We start from the raw sequence: 16,597 nt of genomic DNA on the forward strand, positions 1-16,597 counted from the left end.
AAATTTTCTGTTAATTTTTCTTTTAATGCGTCACTGTTTCTTCAAAATGATGTTGTTACTGTTTATGAGGATTTTGTCATCAACTAGATCCACTCCTTAAACCAAGATTTGCTGTTATTTATTTGTTGTTTACCTTCCTATTCTACTTTTGTTTGTCCTATCATAATGCTGTATTGATTTGTTACTGTGTATTTACTTGTTTCTTCGATTTTATAGGCTTGAATTTAGTTACAAGTTTTGCGCCTGACTATAAGTTGAGGCAAGAATGTTGGCTTTATTATTCAATTGCTAATTAATACTTTGCACCGTTGAGGAACCAAGGACAGTTTGGACCAGCTGTGAAAAAAGCTCAGCTTGCATACAGCTTGGGTTTGGAATATAATTCATCAAATTTAAAGTCAAATTTAGAAATTAGATTTTGCAACTAGCAGTTGACAGTAGCCAACAAAATTCGGGCCTTGGGCTGTTATCCTGTTTGTGCTATAGTAAATAATTAAATAAATAAAAATATGGTAAAAAATAGGAGGAGAAATGTTACACATATTTGAACAAAATAAAGAGTTCTCTTACATGTGGCGTGGTTGCATGGAGATTTTCAGTATTTCTGGATTCTGCGGTAAAATAATTTTTTTGAAATCGATTGATCATTGAAGCATAGACTCATGAGCTAAGATATGATCTAACTGATGGGAGAGGAAAATTAGTGACAACAAAATTTGTAATTTTGGGGGTGGTATAATTTTTCTTATACAATAACGAATAAAAAATCACAACATATAAAAAATTGAATTTTTTCTCTACGTTAGAAGTAGAATTCTTCAGAGACTTAGTGTACGGATAATGGCCTAGACTGATTACCTGCAACAAACACAAGTCAGATAAATTCAATTAAGGATTGAAACAATCACTTTAGGTACTAAAAATCAATCAAATATGCTAAATAATATTCAGGTTTCACATTGCGGAGAGATAAGAGTGAAAGAAAGTTGATACTACATTTGCTGAAGCATAAATATATTCCCCGGAAACGTTCATTAAAATACAAAGATTTAGCAAACATTGAATTGCATAGAAAAATAATACAGGATATATGTAGGATGGAACTTTTATGTGACCAAAATGAACAGCATTAAAAAATTTAAATAAGTGAGCACGATTCTCTACAAATCATTCCTCAACAAGACCATCTCTTCATTATATGGAGGATGGTTTCATACATTTGAATTGGTTGCTGATGAACTGATCAATAAAAACAAAGAAAAAAGATGGACTAAAAGAGCAAGAGGAAAAGGAAACTTACCAAGTTTTCATGCCCATTTCATCCTCATCAGCCTCTTCGCCCTCTGATTCGAATGTGTTATCCGGAATGGCAAACAATCTTATTAAAGGCTGTAACAGAAAAATGTAAGAATAAAATTAGAGTTGCTTTGCGGTCAGAGTGAATTAAGCCATTTGCATCCATAGTGCAACGTGCAATTGTTGAGCTAAAGCACTGATATTGACGTTATTATATTGTCATTCTGCATAGACTGTCGCAGTAATATATAGTGTGCCATTTAACTCAAGTAGATTATTGTTTTTTTCTACAGGCAGGAAGTTTGAATTTATGCATCGAAAAACACTAATATCATTGTTAGGAGTTACTTTCAGTAATTTTCATTGTACAAATCATGTTCTACAGGAAATTAAAATGAGAAAATATTCATCATAATGTTTTTAGCATCTTGTCTAAAGTCTGTTGAGAAGTAATATTTTTCTAAGTAATTATTTTCTTTTTTTTAATACCTAGAACTTTTTGCCTAAGGAGTAGCCTTTAATAAACGCTAAGGTCTGGAAAATGAAGGAAAAATAAGTCTTACCTTGTTTGGATCCTTCATTATTAAGTATTTCCCGTCCTTCTGTTTCATACACAAGTCGATTATACACCTGAGGATACCCCATGCATTATCCATGTTCAAGTTGATTTGCACGGCGAATTCCTGTGGCTTGCAATGTTGTGTGTCTAGGATTACGTGCTTAGATGGGTCTTTCACGTGGACTCGACTGACATACCTGCAAGAGCAAAAAAAATTAATCAACCTCAGTCAAAATTGATCAACCTAGAGGTCAAACAGTGCATTCTTGTAAATTGAAAGTATAAATACCAGGGAAAGCATATGAAATGAAATTTTTTGATCAACGTGTGGCCAGATCTGTGAAAAAAGATCCTTTCTTCCTGGAGAATATTTTTTTTTTACTTTATACAAACACTTAAACCATGTTTTTCTACAGCCCTAGAATTTTTATCTTGAAACTTCAGAGCAAATCTTCATCAATTTTTTAGATTTAAGGGTCAAATTTGTGCCAAAATTTTATGACTTCCTCCATCCTGATACATTTGCAAACAGTTCATGAAAATTTTCTTCCAAATGATGAAATCTCTTTTTACAGATTTGGTCACATATGAGGTCGATAATCGGTAACTCACAAAATGTAGCTGTGCTAGTTGTTCCCTGTGTTTGCAAGTCACAGTGAAACTACTTCCCTCTATAGATCTTTCCTTAAAATATTTTTGATACACACAAGCTGTCTTGTCAACAGTCTCTTCTTTTTCTTACAGATTTCAAGTCTCAAGATTTTTCAAATTTTATGTCTTTTTTATAAAATCACCAGGCCTGATAAAATTCCTCAGCAATTTCCGGTTTTTCATGTTTTCTAGAATTAGAGACACCCTGACTAAGGAGAGGTAATACTTGCTCCAACTCACTAACTCACAAAGATTCATCAAAGTTCCTGGCAGCAACATATAAGGGTTCGTATGATGATAGCAGGAACACGGGCAAAAATATCAGGGTGAAGGAAATCTAAAGCAGCCTAGAGAAATTGGTAAGGATAAAACGTGAACATACCCGAATCGCATTTGATCGGAACCGGCCAAAAGAGCTTGGACAGTCCATTTGGCTAATTTGCAAGCGTTGTTCCGCAATTCATGTGCTAGCACACCTCCTCTTTGTGTATCTAGTTTCTGTCTCCAGTCCACTCCACCAGACAGCTACAATAAACAGCAACAAATAAAATTAACAACATGTGCTTCATACGGTATATTTATACAGAGAAAATACTTTTTTGAAAACTTGTGAATTATTGAACTGACCCTTTCACTTACTGTCTTTTTTGGCTAGAGCACATTTCAGAAGCTACCTGGCCAGCTGCCTGTATCAGCTGATGATGGTATCCAGGGTAGACACTAAAACGCGTTCTATCAAACAATTCGAGAAGTAGAAGCTTGAGTCTAGTAATTTAAAGGTTTTAAAGTCAACAGTTTTTACAGTTTATAAAAAAAAATCGATGAGAACCAAATTTAATCTTTGACCTTCATTTTGCAGAAAATTTTAATTTTACAGATTAAAACCCACCCCGCCTTCCCACGTTTGAAACCGCTTTCTAGGACCTTTTCACAGGAGACCAATTGTGATCTGCCAGTCATGCAGTCGAGAGATTTCTGTAGACTTATTAATTATAGTCAAGAAGGTACATTAACAATCAGCAAATCTTTTAGTGTTCTAAAAAATTCTTAGCCTCAGTTGATTGTATGAATTGAAAATGTTCTCTTCAAAGGATGGAAAATATTAAGGGGAGGGGGGAACAAGACATTTGGTTTTGGTTCCAAAGAATTTTATCTTTATTTTAAAAAAAAAATAAATAAACAAAAACCTAAAAAAACCAAATAGAAGTGATAGTTTGCTCATAGTACATCTTTGAACCTTTTACTTTGCTGAAACCCATGACAGTTTGTAACCAATTATAGTTGCATACAATCTTAGGAGACGGTCATCAAATATGTATGCAAAACACAAATTACAACTCCAAATCTTATGGTGTTGCTCCTATAGGCACATAGAAAAAAAAAGGACGGGAAATGAACTTAAAGAGGCACAAAAAAATTAAATTGTGAAAATAAAATGAATACCTTGGGATCCCATTCATTCAAAGCCTTGATTGTTAAAAATAGGACATCGCCATTGGGCATTTTTAGCACACCATCGTGCTCACAACGGGCTACTAGCACAATACCATCTCCAAGATCCCACTTCCGGTAGCGATAACCGACAGACGCAATTTCTCCTTCCTCCTCTTCAGATGCGAAGGGATTCGGCTCCGGGAATTTGTAGCGTGGATCACCCTGTAAAAAAAATGTGGTAGAAAATTACACATCTACTCAAAAGAGCAGTGAAAAACAAAATTCGTTATCATTGCACCAGGGCTAAAAGTATGTTAAATGTGTAGTAGCTCAGTACAATGGTTTGCAGGAAACTTTATAAATTGTGCTAATATGTGTTTCTCTTTTTCATTTTCGTTGAAAAAGCCTCTTTCTTAATTGGGCAGTAAGTTTTTCATCAGTGTTTATGGACTTAGGGAGTAAAACATGGAATGCAGACATGGAATTATTTATACCACCAGACAAATACTTGGAAGTAACTAAGAGGAAAACATAATGGATGTGCATCTGCTTAAAATAAATTACAGGCGTATTTATCTGCTATAAATTAATTGGCATCCATGGCCAAAGTGCAAAAACATGGATCGCCATTACAGTTTTCCAAAATGTCAACCTTTTTTTTCATTTCTCCAAAAGGAAAAAAAAAACAAACTTCATAGCTTGAAATTTATACAGAATAAATAATATTCTGCTGACAGAGAAGAAGGATCGAGGAATGTTCAAGAAATTATGTTGAGTGGGTTTCCAAAGAAAAAAGAAAGTATGACAGGAAGTCTACAAGGTCACAAACAGAGAGACATGTGTTCGCACTTTCGCTATCGATATTTCGTACCGAAAATCATTTGCCTCCAAGGATAAAATAACAAAATGTAAATGGAGGAAAAAAGGAAGGGAGACATGGGATTCGACAAACCTTTTCAGCTGTTTTTAAAACTTGCTGCGAGAAGTTATTGTTGATGAATGTAGCTTCAAGAGCTAGGTTCCTCGGGGAATTGACACCTGTAGGATCTTCTTGCGGAGGTTCACTAGCAGTTTCATTGACCGTTAATAGATCTGAATTTAGAAATAGACATAGAAAATTAGGGATCAGTGTTGAAAATTCTTCACAATTTCAGAAATAAGTCAGTATGCTTGTTTTGAAGTTTGATAGGTCAAATATTTATACCATAAGTAGGATTTTTGAACTGTTTTTTGACAAACATTAAGTTAAATTTGTAACATTTACCAAATATAGTAACCTGTTGCATCATTTGAAAAAGCAATAATCAAGAGCTACAGATTTTCAGCAATGGACTGAAACACCTACCCTGATATAAATCCCTTCTCATTCAATTTTCCTTTAACTCTGCTAGAAAATTGAGGTAAGAAGACTGTAAGTTAATCATAATTCTTATTGAGCTGAAACCAAAAATTGACAAAAGTAAAAAGTTCACTAAAACATACCAAATTCTGTGTTGTCACGCTTGTCAAAGAATAATTTATCGCCAACTTTCTCTATGACTATATCCCATGGATAATTTGAGCGTGTGCAACACATGATTGTCGCCAAGATAGTGTCAGTTGCATAGACGTTGCCTTCATTTTTGGACAGCTGCAAATCAGAAATCAACCATTATTTAATTAATCAAAATATCATACAAGTCACAATTTTACTTAAGTGTGGGATTATCTGTGAGGATAGGTAGAGGATACATTTCCGACAATTTTAAATGGCTAAAGTTGGGATGTTTTTCAAAAAAAAGGATAGGCCTGTGTAAATGAAACTAAATTTTAAAATGATCAAATTTTTGGAGGAGAAATTTACATACATTGGCTTAATTCTAAAATGAGGTTACTTGGTTGGCAATAGCGTATATTCAGTTTTACGCTACAAACTTTGAAGTGAAATCAGGAGGTTGAAGTTTCAGCAAATCCCCCCCCCCCCCCATTTAGTCAGGTTAAACTTTGGCAAAAATTGTTCAAGGTGGATCTTCAACTCTAAGTTCCACAAATCATCTCTTGTTATTATAGGTTTAAACCATTACCAATATCATTTTGGAAAAACCAAAACTTATAATTATAACTAAATCATTGAGAAATGATCATAAAAAAAAAATCAACCATAAAAGCCAGGAAAAAACTCAGTACTGCTGTCAAATCTAACTGGATTTGATTTAATGATAATTATGATTAATTGGAAGTAGAACTTGAGACTTAATTCAAAGATTTTAATGGCTGATTTTTGATAGAAACATTTCTGGATTATAGATTTAGAGGATTCATTGTGAGAAACAGGGGGTCATGTGGCCCCTGTTTCTTAGAGGCCCCACATGAATGTATACTAAACAATCGACAGTAGGGACTCTTAAGTTACTCGAAAATGACATTACCTTTCGGATTACAGGATCATCAGTTGTTGTTACAGTATGGAAAATTCGCTCAATGCGCTGGAGTGGTTTTTCATTTTTCACTTTGACACGATCATAGGTCTTGTCATAGTACTCTAAGGCACCACAGCAGGTACTAAAAACAAGAAAATGGTTAATAAAATATGTTGTTTTTAGGTAGTCTTTAAAATTTCTGTGCCCTCTGTTTAAGAAAAATACTCTTAACTACCAATGTTAAAAGTTATAGATGTTGCAATTGGAAATTTGAAGACTAGTTTTAAAAATTTATTGGGTAGGTAATTTGATTACACTATTCATGTAGAGGAATGGGAAAATAAATTTCTGAGTTACTCAATGCAAATTAAGCTAATTGAGCGAACAGTTTACAGTATGAACTTCGGGAGACATCATTCATTAATTTCCAAACAGAATACTTGCCAAGAGGATGGCAAACCATTTACAGTCACAGCTTGGATTCATAATAACAAAATGAAGCCTATTCATTGAAGGTTGAACCTATTTACAAGAGCAAAGTGAATGACATACTACGTGTTTAAATTAATACTCACAGGTCTGCAGGATCCTTCACGTTCGGTAGGGATAGTTTTGAAAATCGGGCAAAATCTATTTCCTCAATAATACTCCAATCAGCTCGAACAGTAACAGAAGCGTCACGATTTTTGACAGGGGCTTGGTTCCTATTGTTCCGCATACCTTGCTGCTTGCGGAATCCTCTGTTTGCAGTCTGACCTTTCCGAAGTCTGGAAATAAAAAGAGTATTTTCACTAAAAATGACAACAGGCAACTGTTTTTTAGAAGAAATTCAATTTAATTGTTCTGGACCACTTTGATAAGATGATGGCTGTGAGTATGCAATTTTTCACTGAGGTTTTGGAATAATTCTACGGAGAAGAGGAGGAAGATGAGACAAAGGAGAGGAGAAAGAGGAAGAAGAAAATAAGGATACAATAAAAGAGAGGAAGAAGAGACTGAGAGTGATATTGAAGAACATTCATTTGCTCATCTTATTTGTTTCTCTGTGAGTTCAGATGAAAAGAGGATTTTTGAATACTAAGAAATGAAGGAATATGAGAATAAATTCAAAGAAACTTGGAATAAATACAATTAAAAAGGACGGCATTTTTGTTTCATGGAAAACGTACCCTTGCTGCATTTTTCCTTTCCCCAGCATCTGGAAATGGAACTGTCCACCTCCACCTCGCATACCTCTACCACGCATGTTGCGGAGATTCTGACGGAAGCGGCCTCGCTGGTACGGTGGTTTCTGAATACGAGCTGTATCGACAAGGTGGAATGAGCTCTCATCTTCTTCATGGTAGTATGCATACTGAGACAGACTTCCAAATTGTGACTGATATTTGTCTGAAAAATAAAGAGGAACTTTTATTTTCTGAGCAATGAAGTACATATTCTCGTTCTTTGAAGAATCCAGTAATGTTTTTATCACTCAAGCAAGCTTGAAAATAAAATGGGGGAAAAAAAAATAAAAAATATCTCTGCACATATTTTTTAAAATTTTCAGAGCTGTTGTCAGGGCAGATACACATTAATGATTGAATTTGTGCCTTTTGATGTCACATAGTGTCAGATACATTCAAATCGTATGGCAAGGCCAATACTCTCTGAACGTTAAATGGCTGCTCAAATTGAAATGCAATTACCACAGTGTATTTACTATTGGATTGTTAAGAGCGCAATGAGACTTTTGTGAGGAGACAAATTAAGTATTTTTGAAAAAAATGTAACAGTCGACATTTTTCCCACCTCCTTTGACTAATGGCCATTGTCTCAATGCATGGTTGCTATAAAAAATACAAGCTGCAAATTTCTTTAGGTTCCACCATTTCAGGCCATACGCGTCTATTCTTGGCTGATCTTGAGAGCTCAAAATCAAGTACTTCATTCCTGCGAAAGATCTATTCTGACTGAAACAAACCATTCCTGTATTATGTAAAACAAAATGGAGTTTCTCTTATCATTTTCTACAGATGTTTGCCGGTGCCTTTTTTAAATAGCCTTGTGGATTTTAATTATTACTTGATATATCAGTTAAAGTATTTAAAAATTTACAGCAATTGCATTTGTATAAGCGTCCCATTTTCTTGGCACACTTACTGAGTGTGAGTAACTACTCAATTTGTACTGTGCCTAGTTACACAGAGCATAAGGTGACTTAATACTGGACACTTTATCACTATACAGATACAATTTGATGTATGCAGAAATACTCAAAAAATTGGCAGCTTAGTCAGAAAAGAAATAATGGATTCTTACCTTTGTATTTCTTGTCTAGAATGGCAGCACCAGTCCAATCTGAAATCTGAAAAGTTCAGAAAAAAGAGAAATTTGAATCCTGAAGTTTGAAGAAACCTAAATTAATGGGTCGGTAACAAGGAAAAAAAGCTTAAAGGACTGAATAATAATTCTTTGTCTGTATCTTTGCAAAATTTCAGATCAATGGAAACACCTGTTTGTCTGCCATTAGAGAGGATGAGCATGAATATTTCTATGACTAAATATTAAACTAAGAAAATCAAACATAGGACATTCATCTGAATCTGAAGGTAACAAGAATAATATTTAGTGACACTAGGGCAAAGTGTCGGGAATGCGACGCTATTTCAATTTTATCATGTAACTTACATGAAACCGTGTTGGTGTGGCTACATTAATTAAGTTGAAACAATATGGGAAAAAAGGTACTTAGACTCAGTTCTCTATCCAAGTAACATCTCATGATCCTGTCTTGAAATAGAAAAAAATGAACAGTTTTGTAAGTAGTGTTCATCAGAAAATAAATTCAATTTTGGAAATTGAGAGAAAGTTTGCTTCTCAATGGTATTTCGGAATTCATCTCTTCTCTTTAGCACCTACATTCAGTGATGTAGGCTGGATTTTTTCCATATGAATCGTAGGTACTTAATCTTTTAGCATAGCAATAATGGTGACAAGAGTTAAGAGTCAAAAAGTCAAGTTTCTCAAATTTTTTGGTTAACTCAGCCCTTTAACATAGCTTTTATGTAAGGAAACGTAAACTTAACCCATTCACCTCATATGACAAGTACACTCAGCGAGCGCCTAGGACATATCTCAGTTGACGGGTTAACTCACACCATCTATCAGCATTGCGACACTCAAAATGCCATGTATCAGAAAAGCAAAAAAACAGGACCAAAAGAATTGCGTAGCAACGCTTACAGATTGAGCGAATTCACTCGTCAACTGAGATATGTCCTAGAGCGCGCTGACAAGTATAATCGTCAAAGGATGCAAATGGGTTATCCGATTCTGTCCAATTCTTTTGTTCACTTATCGCAACACAACAGCTCTATCAACCTCTGGAGACCGTTAAGCGTAGGATTGAGATATAAGATATTCATACATAAGAACGCACGTCATCCAATAATTAAAACCAAGAAAATCAATACCAACTGTTCGACATCCGATGCTCCTGTTTCCAAACCCACATAAAGAGTGTACTCGGGTCACAGGCCTATTATGAGCGGCTAGGGAAGCCCGGCAAAGAAAGCAAAAAGAAGTGAGTTCAAAGCCATTTAGCTATTGACAATCTAAAACTCTGGTAAAAAGGGATAGTTGAGAGCTAATAAGTTCAGATCTCGGCCTGCGTAAAGATAGCGATCCTTTCTAACCAACAATTGGTATCTAAAGAAAACCAATTATACTATCATCATAGCAACTTCCTCTGAGTTTCAGAAACCATGATTGAATTAGTGGATTCACCAACCTTTCCTAGACGATCTCCTTTTGAGAAAGGTTGATACGGCATGTCTTTGAACTGGTCCGGCATATCTCGCGGCCCCCATCCATCTGGATTATCCTGAATCGGGGGAGCCTTGAAATGACTAGGTCCTGAACCTTCAGGCATTGTCATAACCCAACAATCTCAACGTAATACCTGGAACAGATAATTGTGGATTAGATGGAGGTCAGATGTGTGCTTGATTAGATAGTGTGATTGTAGTGTAGAGGCATCCATACGCCCATGCCCATAAGAAGGCCGGCGATTTTCAATCTCGGAGGTTCCGATGATAACTGTCAATTTCCGATGCAATTAGCGATTAGAAAAATAATTGGATAACACAGGTACGCAGGATAAATAGACTGGCTGAAGAAAATTAGGCAGAAATAGAAAACTTACGTGATAAAGTCGGGATTGAACACGCGACGAGAGAATAATAATCAAAATCGGCTCATGAGCGATTTAGATGGAGCAACTTTCAGCAGAGATGGAAGGTTCTCACTGATGCCAAATTCATTTATAATTGTAATCATTTTTTCAAAAAATTTTAATTTAACAACTGTGGTAAAAGATATTTCAGAAATAAGAATTTGTATTTAGAGAAAACATGAAAATTATAATGACTTTGACTGCGAACAGTCAAAGTTTAACATAATTCAGCGAGAATAAATATGACATCATTTAAAATGGTTCGTGAGCCGGCAACCGGTGGGGCTGAAGGAAGGGAGGGGGCGCAGTAAATTTTTATACTATACAACCAATACAACCTCACTTCCCTATCGCCTAATCAAATTACTGATAAGACTGCAAGCTATTAATTAATTTAGTAATATGAATGCTGCAGCCGTAGAAGGATTTTTAAAGTGCTCATGAGTGCAACATTAAATTAAGTTTAGTAGTTTATGTAAGTATTGCCCTTTTTTTTCCTCCTGGTTGCTGTAGTTTGTTGAACCAAGACTGAGAGTGTAATGAATCACACGTGAAACAACCTCTTATTTACAGTGACCGTTTGTTCAGTAAAATTGTAACTTCAATCACTCTTGCTCCACTATAGCTTTATTCTACGAATTGATCTTTCTCAGATCGCCACGGAGAGGGAATTCCATGAGAACACATTGTCACATCAACTGGACACCGTCAACAACTTGATACCTAATTACTGAACCTTTCACCGTAATCCAACGAACAATTTTATTAGTTTTGCATGAAAATTAGTCACATAGTGCTCATTAGCACCTTCATTTGAAACAGAATTTGGAGCTCAAACATTTTTAATTCATCCTCCTCCTGATACCCATGCTCTCCTGAAACTCGAAGTTCAACACTTATGGGTAAATGTAGGAGTAAATAATTCCAATATTCTCTTATTGACCGTTTGGATCATCTATAAACTTTAAAAAGCACGCAATGAGTCAAGGAATTTTACTAGAGCTCCTCCAAATCTCACGAAAATTGCTGATCGATTCAGTCTCAGCTTTTGGTTTATTGCTTCTCGATTTCATGTAAGTTTTGTGCTATTACACTGTTTAAGCAATTAGATTTTGATGAAGGCTAAATTTGAGATCTTAGGCTATGAAATATTGCTAGTATTTCAAGTCTTACAAGGCGAGAAATTCTACAACAATGTTCTTTATGTATTTTGATTTTTCATTCTTTTTCAAAAAATTATAATGGAGAAGTGACAAGGAATTTTTGCAGGGTTTTAGCACAATTTATCTCTTGTAAAATTTCACTAAAAAACGAAGAACTTCATCAAAAAGTCCAAGAATTCAATTCTTTGGGGGGAAAAAGTTTTTCCAAATCGGACCAATCTAAGGCCAACAGTCGAGTTGACACAGCGAGGCCATGCCTGAAGCTAAGTTCAATCAGTCGGGAAAAGTCACTTCCTCCGCCATTAGAGCCCACTGAAAATTTTGTTTGAATTGGGTCCCACTTTTGGCATTTTCGTAACAGGGTTTCTTTGCCATACATCATAGGATTAAAAAAATCTGAAAAAATACCCATAAAACCACAAACCACCACCCATAATGCACTGCCTTGTTTTTGTCCTCAATTTCTTTCTGTGCGTACCAGGAGATTGTGATGGTCTATCTATTTTGATGACTGTGTTAGTGAAATGATAAATCAACCACATTTTTGCTCAACCCCTATTTAATACCTTTTTGTGTTTTTTTGCAGTATCTGGCCAACCCCTCTTAGGAACATCATGACTCAAAGAGAAGGACTTTTCTCTTACACAACGCTCACACATGCTATAGCAGGTGCGACTGGTGGAGTTCTGGCTACCATGATGTTCTATCCGTTGGAAACTGTAAAATCCAGGCTTCAAATCGAAGAAAACCAAAGGAGAGACAACCAGAATTCTTTCAAAATCATGATTGAGTTAGCTGAAGAAGAAGGGGTCAGCACTCTTTACAGAGGCATGCTCCCTGTTGTGCAGAGTGTGTGCGTGTCCAGCTTTGTGTATTATTACACGTTTCATGGTCTCAAAACGTTTGTGAAGTCACCATCGGTGAGCAAGGATCTGATTCTAGGGATTGTAGCTGGCAGCATCAATGTATTGACCACAACACCATTTTGGGTGGTGAACACAAGACTGAAGATGAAAGGCTTGAGATCCTTTGAGCCTCTCAGATATTCCTCATTACTGGGTGAGTCGATAAATCCATGGTTTGATTCTATAAATAGTGTTCTTAAAAAATAAGTGACATTACTTATAAATTTTCTGGATTTGGTGAAAGAGAATAAAAATTTACCAACAATTTGACCAACTTTTCTCTAAGACTTTTCCTGCGGGTTGATTATTGAAATTGATAGATACATTTTTATCTTCTTTTTTTTCCAATAATAGGTGGGCTGAAACGAATATACTTAGACGAAGGACTAGGGGCTCTTTGGCGTGGCACTGGTCCCTCTCTCCTGTTGACCTGCAATCCTGCCGTGCAGTTTGCAATCTACGAAACATTGAAACGTGAAATTGGATCAAACTTAAGCGCCATCCATTACTTCTTTTTAGGTGCCTTTTCAAAATGTGTTGCAACCATACTGACGTATCCTCTGATTTTCATTCAAAATTTACAGAGAGTAAGTACCTAATTATGAAAAACTCTTTTTTGTATACTAATTTCAGAAATTCGATCACCTATTTTTCATTAGTTTTGAAAAAATTCAAGTCCTGTCAACTTTTCTCAATTCCATTTCAAAAATGAACTGACAGACTCTCGATGAGGTATGTGTAGTATTAGCAGTTTTGATTGCCGGATGAGGTCCCAGCCCTCATAATTTCTCCCTTTTGAATTGCTAGACACTTGATGACTTTAAGGAACAGTTTAATAAATATTTTCATGAGGCACGTACTTTAGTTACAGTTTTGACTCTAATTTTTAGAAATTATATCTTCGGAAAATTAGTCATTTTCCCTTTACTCAAACCTTAACTAACCTCCATTGTTGTACTAGTACTTAAGTCTAACCTTTTCTTTGATCAGATATTTTTTGTGTTTATCCATGTACATTGATCAATTTTATGTGCTAATTGGCAAAGTACATTACTAAAGAAGAAAAGTGAACAAAAAATAAACTAATGTTGTAAAACAGCCGAAGATACAGAAAAGAAAAAAAAAGAAAAAGATAAAAATGAATGAATGAAAAATATGAAGGACAGTCTTTCTTTTTGGAAACTTAATGCTGACGTAAAATGTTGAAGATGAAAGCTTCAAATTCATAAAAATTCAATTTTCACTCAGTATGTAACTCATGTACCAACCTTAAAAATTCGTATTTAACGTTCCTGCAGCAGCAAATAATTGCTTAGAAACAATACCATTTATGTTTTCCGTTAGTACAAATTCGTCACTGTAAGTTGCTTTGACAGTAACACCTGGAAATTGTATTATTCCACTGATTGAGACAAAAATCATCTACTATCGTATTTGTTTTAAAACTATACCTCCACTGATGTGTCATTTCATTATCATTTCTTTCTAATACAAAGTGAATTTTTCTTTTTTCAGCACGGTCATAAATACAAGAACTTGAAAGCCAATGCAAATGCTCTAGAGCTAATTTTATATATCACAAGGTAAAGTATAGCTTTTGATGGATGCTTCAATGCCTTATACGTCCTATAGAAAATTGCATATCTTACTTCAAAGAAATAAATCAACAAGATTTTTCAGAGTTTAATGTAATGGGAAATTCGCAATTCAATCTTACACAGGAAGTCGATCGGATCCTTTCTGATGAACTTGGTCTATTTGGAATTAATTATGCCAGAAAGGTCATGTATACTATGACTTTAATCGACACAATTAGTGGTAATGTCAAATTAGGGATTCTCTGTCATATAAAATTGGATTCAAACAATAACAATGAGATAACTTCTATCAGTGCTACTGATGAAAATAAATCGATGCATGTGAATTTTCTGTGGCGTAACAATAATAGCGTCCATTGAGAGAAACTATGAAGCTTGCAAATTTCACGCGCATGATACTTTTTCATCAACTTTATTTTCACACTTTTCCTTTTAACTTAAATACGTCCATTTAGGATTTCCATCACAGCTCATCTTGGGATAAAAATTACTTTGGCACATTTTTTAAAAAGTCCTAGAGCTTCAAGTGATCACAACTACCAATACTCAATCCTCCTAAGATTATATATTGCCTTGGAGATTCTGGTTTTTATCTTAATTTATCCATTTTTTCTTCTGTTTTTCAGGACTTTAGGTATTCAAGGTCTCTATAAGGGTTTGGAGGCAAAGCTTCTTCAGTCAGTATTAATGGCAGCGTTTGTGTTTGTCACATATGAAAAAGTAAAACAGATGGTTCACCGTGTTTTACTGCCAACGAAACTAGTCAAGTGAAGACTTTCTTGTCTTATATTTTAAGTACCTGATTAGATACATTTTTTACCCAATAGTATTTAAGAATTTAAAGACCTAACTTGGGAGTGTGCGTTAAATGAAGCTGTAAAAACGCTAAGGTATTTCTTGGACTAGTAGGCTCCACTCTTTCAGAAGGCTCTCTCCACAAAGAAGAACACACCATGAAGTAAACAGTGTACCAAAAGAGCTAAACTACAGCGCTACACTAACATACAAAATCAAAATCAAAAGGAATGTAAGAGTAATGTCAATAAGGGAGGAGATTGCCGGGGCATCGGCTATCTTGCAACGGTGTGCAATCCCCAGTTTTAAGGGCATTGCGAAATTTCCAGGGGGAACCCAGAATCAAACCGTGCTGCTTTTGGCGTGTTGTCCCAGACGCTGTTCTAAGTAAGTGGTCACAGGTGCAACTTACTGAAATAACATGGTGAAAAAGTAGCAGCTTTTCAGCACAATTTTTGCTGCAACTTTGTTGCAAGTAGATGGCAAGGGATAGATTTTACAAAATCAGGATTTTGAAATACTGCAAACAAGATTCGCGTTTTTACAGTTCCACCATTGGTATGCTTTGCATCGGGCGCTTGGGGTTGTGTATTCAAAATATTTAACAGGTGGGGTAATATTTAAGGATATTAAAAGTCATGAGTTAGTCTAAACTGTCAACATTTGTCTAACTTCTTAGTTTCAGTTCAGAATTCTGTGCTCATTCTACATTTTTGTTACGGCCGAAAGTTTAATGTTGAAATTAATATTTCTTCTTGCCATATTTATGAGTGGTTGAGGTTTCAGCTTTAAGGTTTTAAGTGATCCCGTATGTACTAACAAAATATCACCTCAAGGCCTCAGCTGACAATAATTAATTACTGTCGAATTTTTTTTCTTTCTGTATTTTACCAATGTATGCCTACATTTGTATCCTGAAAGATTCTCTCAATCCACTTGACATTTAGTGATACCCTAGAATTAGCGTTTTTTGTGATAACATTTTAAACATTAAAATCATCTCATCATTTACATCATCTCACAACATTTTTATTTTTAAGAACTTCAAACGGAAGATGACGACATGACATAATCTATGGTTTACCCCTGTCAGATCACAGCAGGGTCACTAGATGTATGTAATTTTACTTTACATTTACAAATAAGTACATTTGTAAAAATATTTACAAAGTGGCAACATTTTCAAGATCAAGAGAGAAGGGGTTTTTTATGTTGTGAAAATTAAGCTTGTTCTTATTAAATGTTTTTTTCTCATCTCACATTGAAGAATAAACGACTCCTTTTTTTACAAAACATAAGTCAATTCATTTTATCAAACCGTTCTGTGTGTTCCATGGACACCATCCCATGTCTCAAAATGAGACACATAATTTTTTACTCCGATTATCGATAAGTTCTTCAAATTTTAAGGTTGCTGACTGAGAAATGATAAATACGTGACTCATCCACACAGGCCAGTCATTTTTGTGGACAATTTTTGAGGCGTTGCTGCACATTGACAGTGAAAAGTTAAAATTTAATGCATTTCTCGAGAGATAATTTCGGTAAAAACCAATTCTACATCACATGTGCAACAGTATG

The 16,597-nt window shown here is 35.1% G+C and overlaps 2 protein-coding genes across 3 annotated transcripts; one reads left to right on the top strand and one right to left on the bottom strand.

Annotated features, from left to right (window-relative positions):
- Positions 1 to 715: 715 nt before the first annotated feature.
- Positions 716 to 10,668, bottom strand: eIF3d1 (eukaryotic translation initiation factor 3 subunit d1). The gene is made up of 13 exons (XM_019052405.2): positions 10,526 to 10,668; positions 10,112 to 10,282; positions 8,641 to 8,686; positions 7,509 to 7,728; positions 6,915 to 7,106; positions 6,349 to 6,481; positions 5,423 to 5,570; positions 4,893 to 5,032; positions 3,950 to 4,162; positions 2,889 to 3,031; positions 1,860 to 2,052; positions 1,301 to 1,389; positions 716 to 858 (listed from the first exon to the last, which is right to left on the bottom strand). The coding sequence occupies exons 2-13, from the start codon at positions 10,256 to 10,258 to the stop codon at positions 855 to 857; spliced, it is 1,668 nt and encodes a 555-aa protein (XP_018907950.1). The 5' UTR covers positions 10,259 to 10,282; positions 10,526 to 10,668; the 3' UTR covers positions 716 to 854.
- A 201-nt stretch (positions 10,669 to 10,869) lies between these two features.
- Positions 10,870 to 15,513, top strand: PMP34 (Peroxisomal Membrane Protein 34). Of its 2 annotated transcripts, none has more exons than XM_019052403.2 (5): positions 10,870 to 11,030; positions 12,305 to 12,777; positions 12,978 to 13,210; positions 14,139 to 14,206; positions 14,848 to 15,513. In XM_019052403.2, exons 2-5 carry the CDS (start codon positions 12,333 to 12,335, stop codon positions 14,990 to 14,992), a joined length of 891 nt encoding a protein of 296 aa, XP_018907948.1. In that variant the 5' UTR covers positions 10,870 to 11,030; positions 12,305 to 12,332; the 3' UTR covers positions 14,993 to 15,513. The 2 variants fall into 2 exon arrangements, with proteins under 2 accessions (XP_018907948.1, XP_018907945.2); XM_019052400.2 differs by lacking the exon at positions 10,870 to 11,030 and adding an exon at positions 11,071 to 11,628.
- The last annotated feature ends 1,084 nt before the right edge of the window (positions 15,514 to 16,597 follow it).

Source organism: Bemisia tabaci, chromosome 2 (assembly GCF_918797505.1).
Source record: "Bemisia tabaci chromosome 2, PGI_BMITA_v3".
NCBI lineage: Eukaryota > Metazoa > Arthropoda > Insecta > Hemiptera > Aleyrodidae > Bemisia > Bemisia tabaci.

Bases quoted from the DNA above. Each gene is read 5' to 3' on its own strand.
- eIF3d1 (XM_019052405.2), bottom strand. From the start codon at position 10,258: ATGACAATGCCTGAAGGTTCAGGACCTAGTCATTTCAAGGCTCCCCCG. The intron at 7,729-8,640 runs GTAAGAATCCAT...TTTATTTTTCAG, and splicing joins TCTAGACAAGAAATACAAAG to ACAAATATCAGTCACAATTT. The intron at 5,033-5,422 runs GTATGTTTTAGT...TTCTAAATTCAG, and splicing joins GCGTGACAACACAGAATTTG to ATCTATTAACGGTCAATGAA.
- PMP34 (XM_019052400.2), top strand. From the start codon at position 11,534: ATGAGTCAAGGAATTTTACTAGAGCTCCTCCAAATCTCACGAAAATTG. The intron at 12,778-12,977 runs GTGAGTCGATAA...TTCCAATAATAG, and splicing joins CAGATATTCCTCATTACTGG to GTGGGCTGAAACGAATATAC. The intron at 14,207-14,847 runs GTAAAGTATAGC...TCTGTTTTTCAG, and splicing joins CTAATTTTATATATCACAAG to GACTTTAGGTATTCAAGGTC.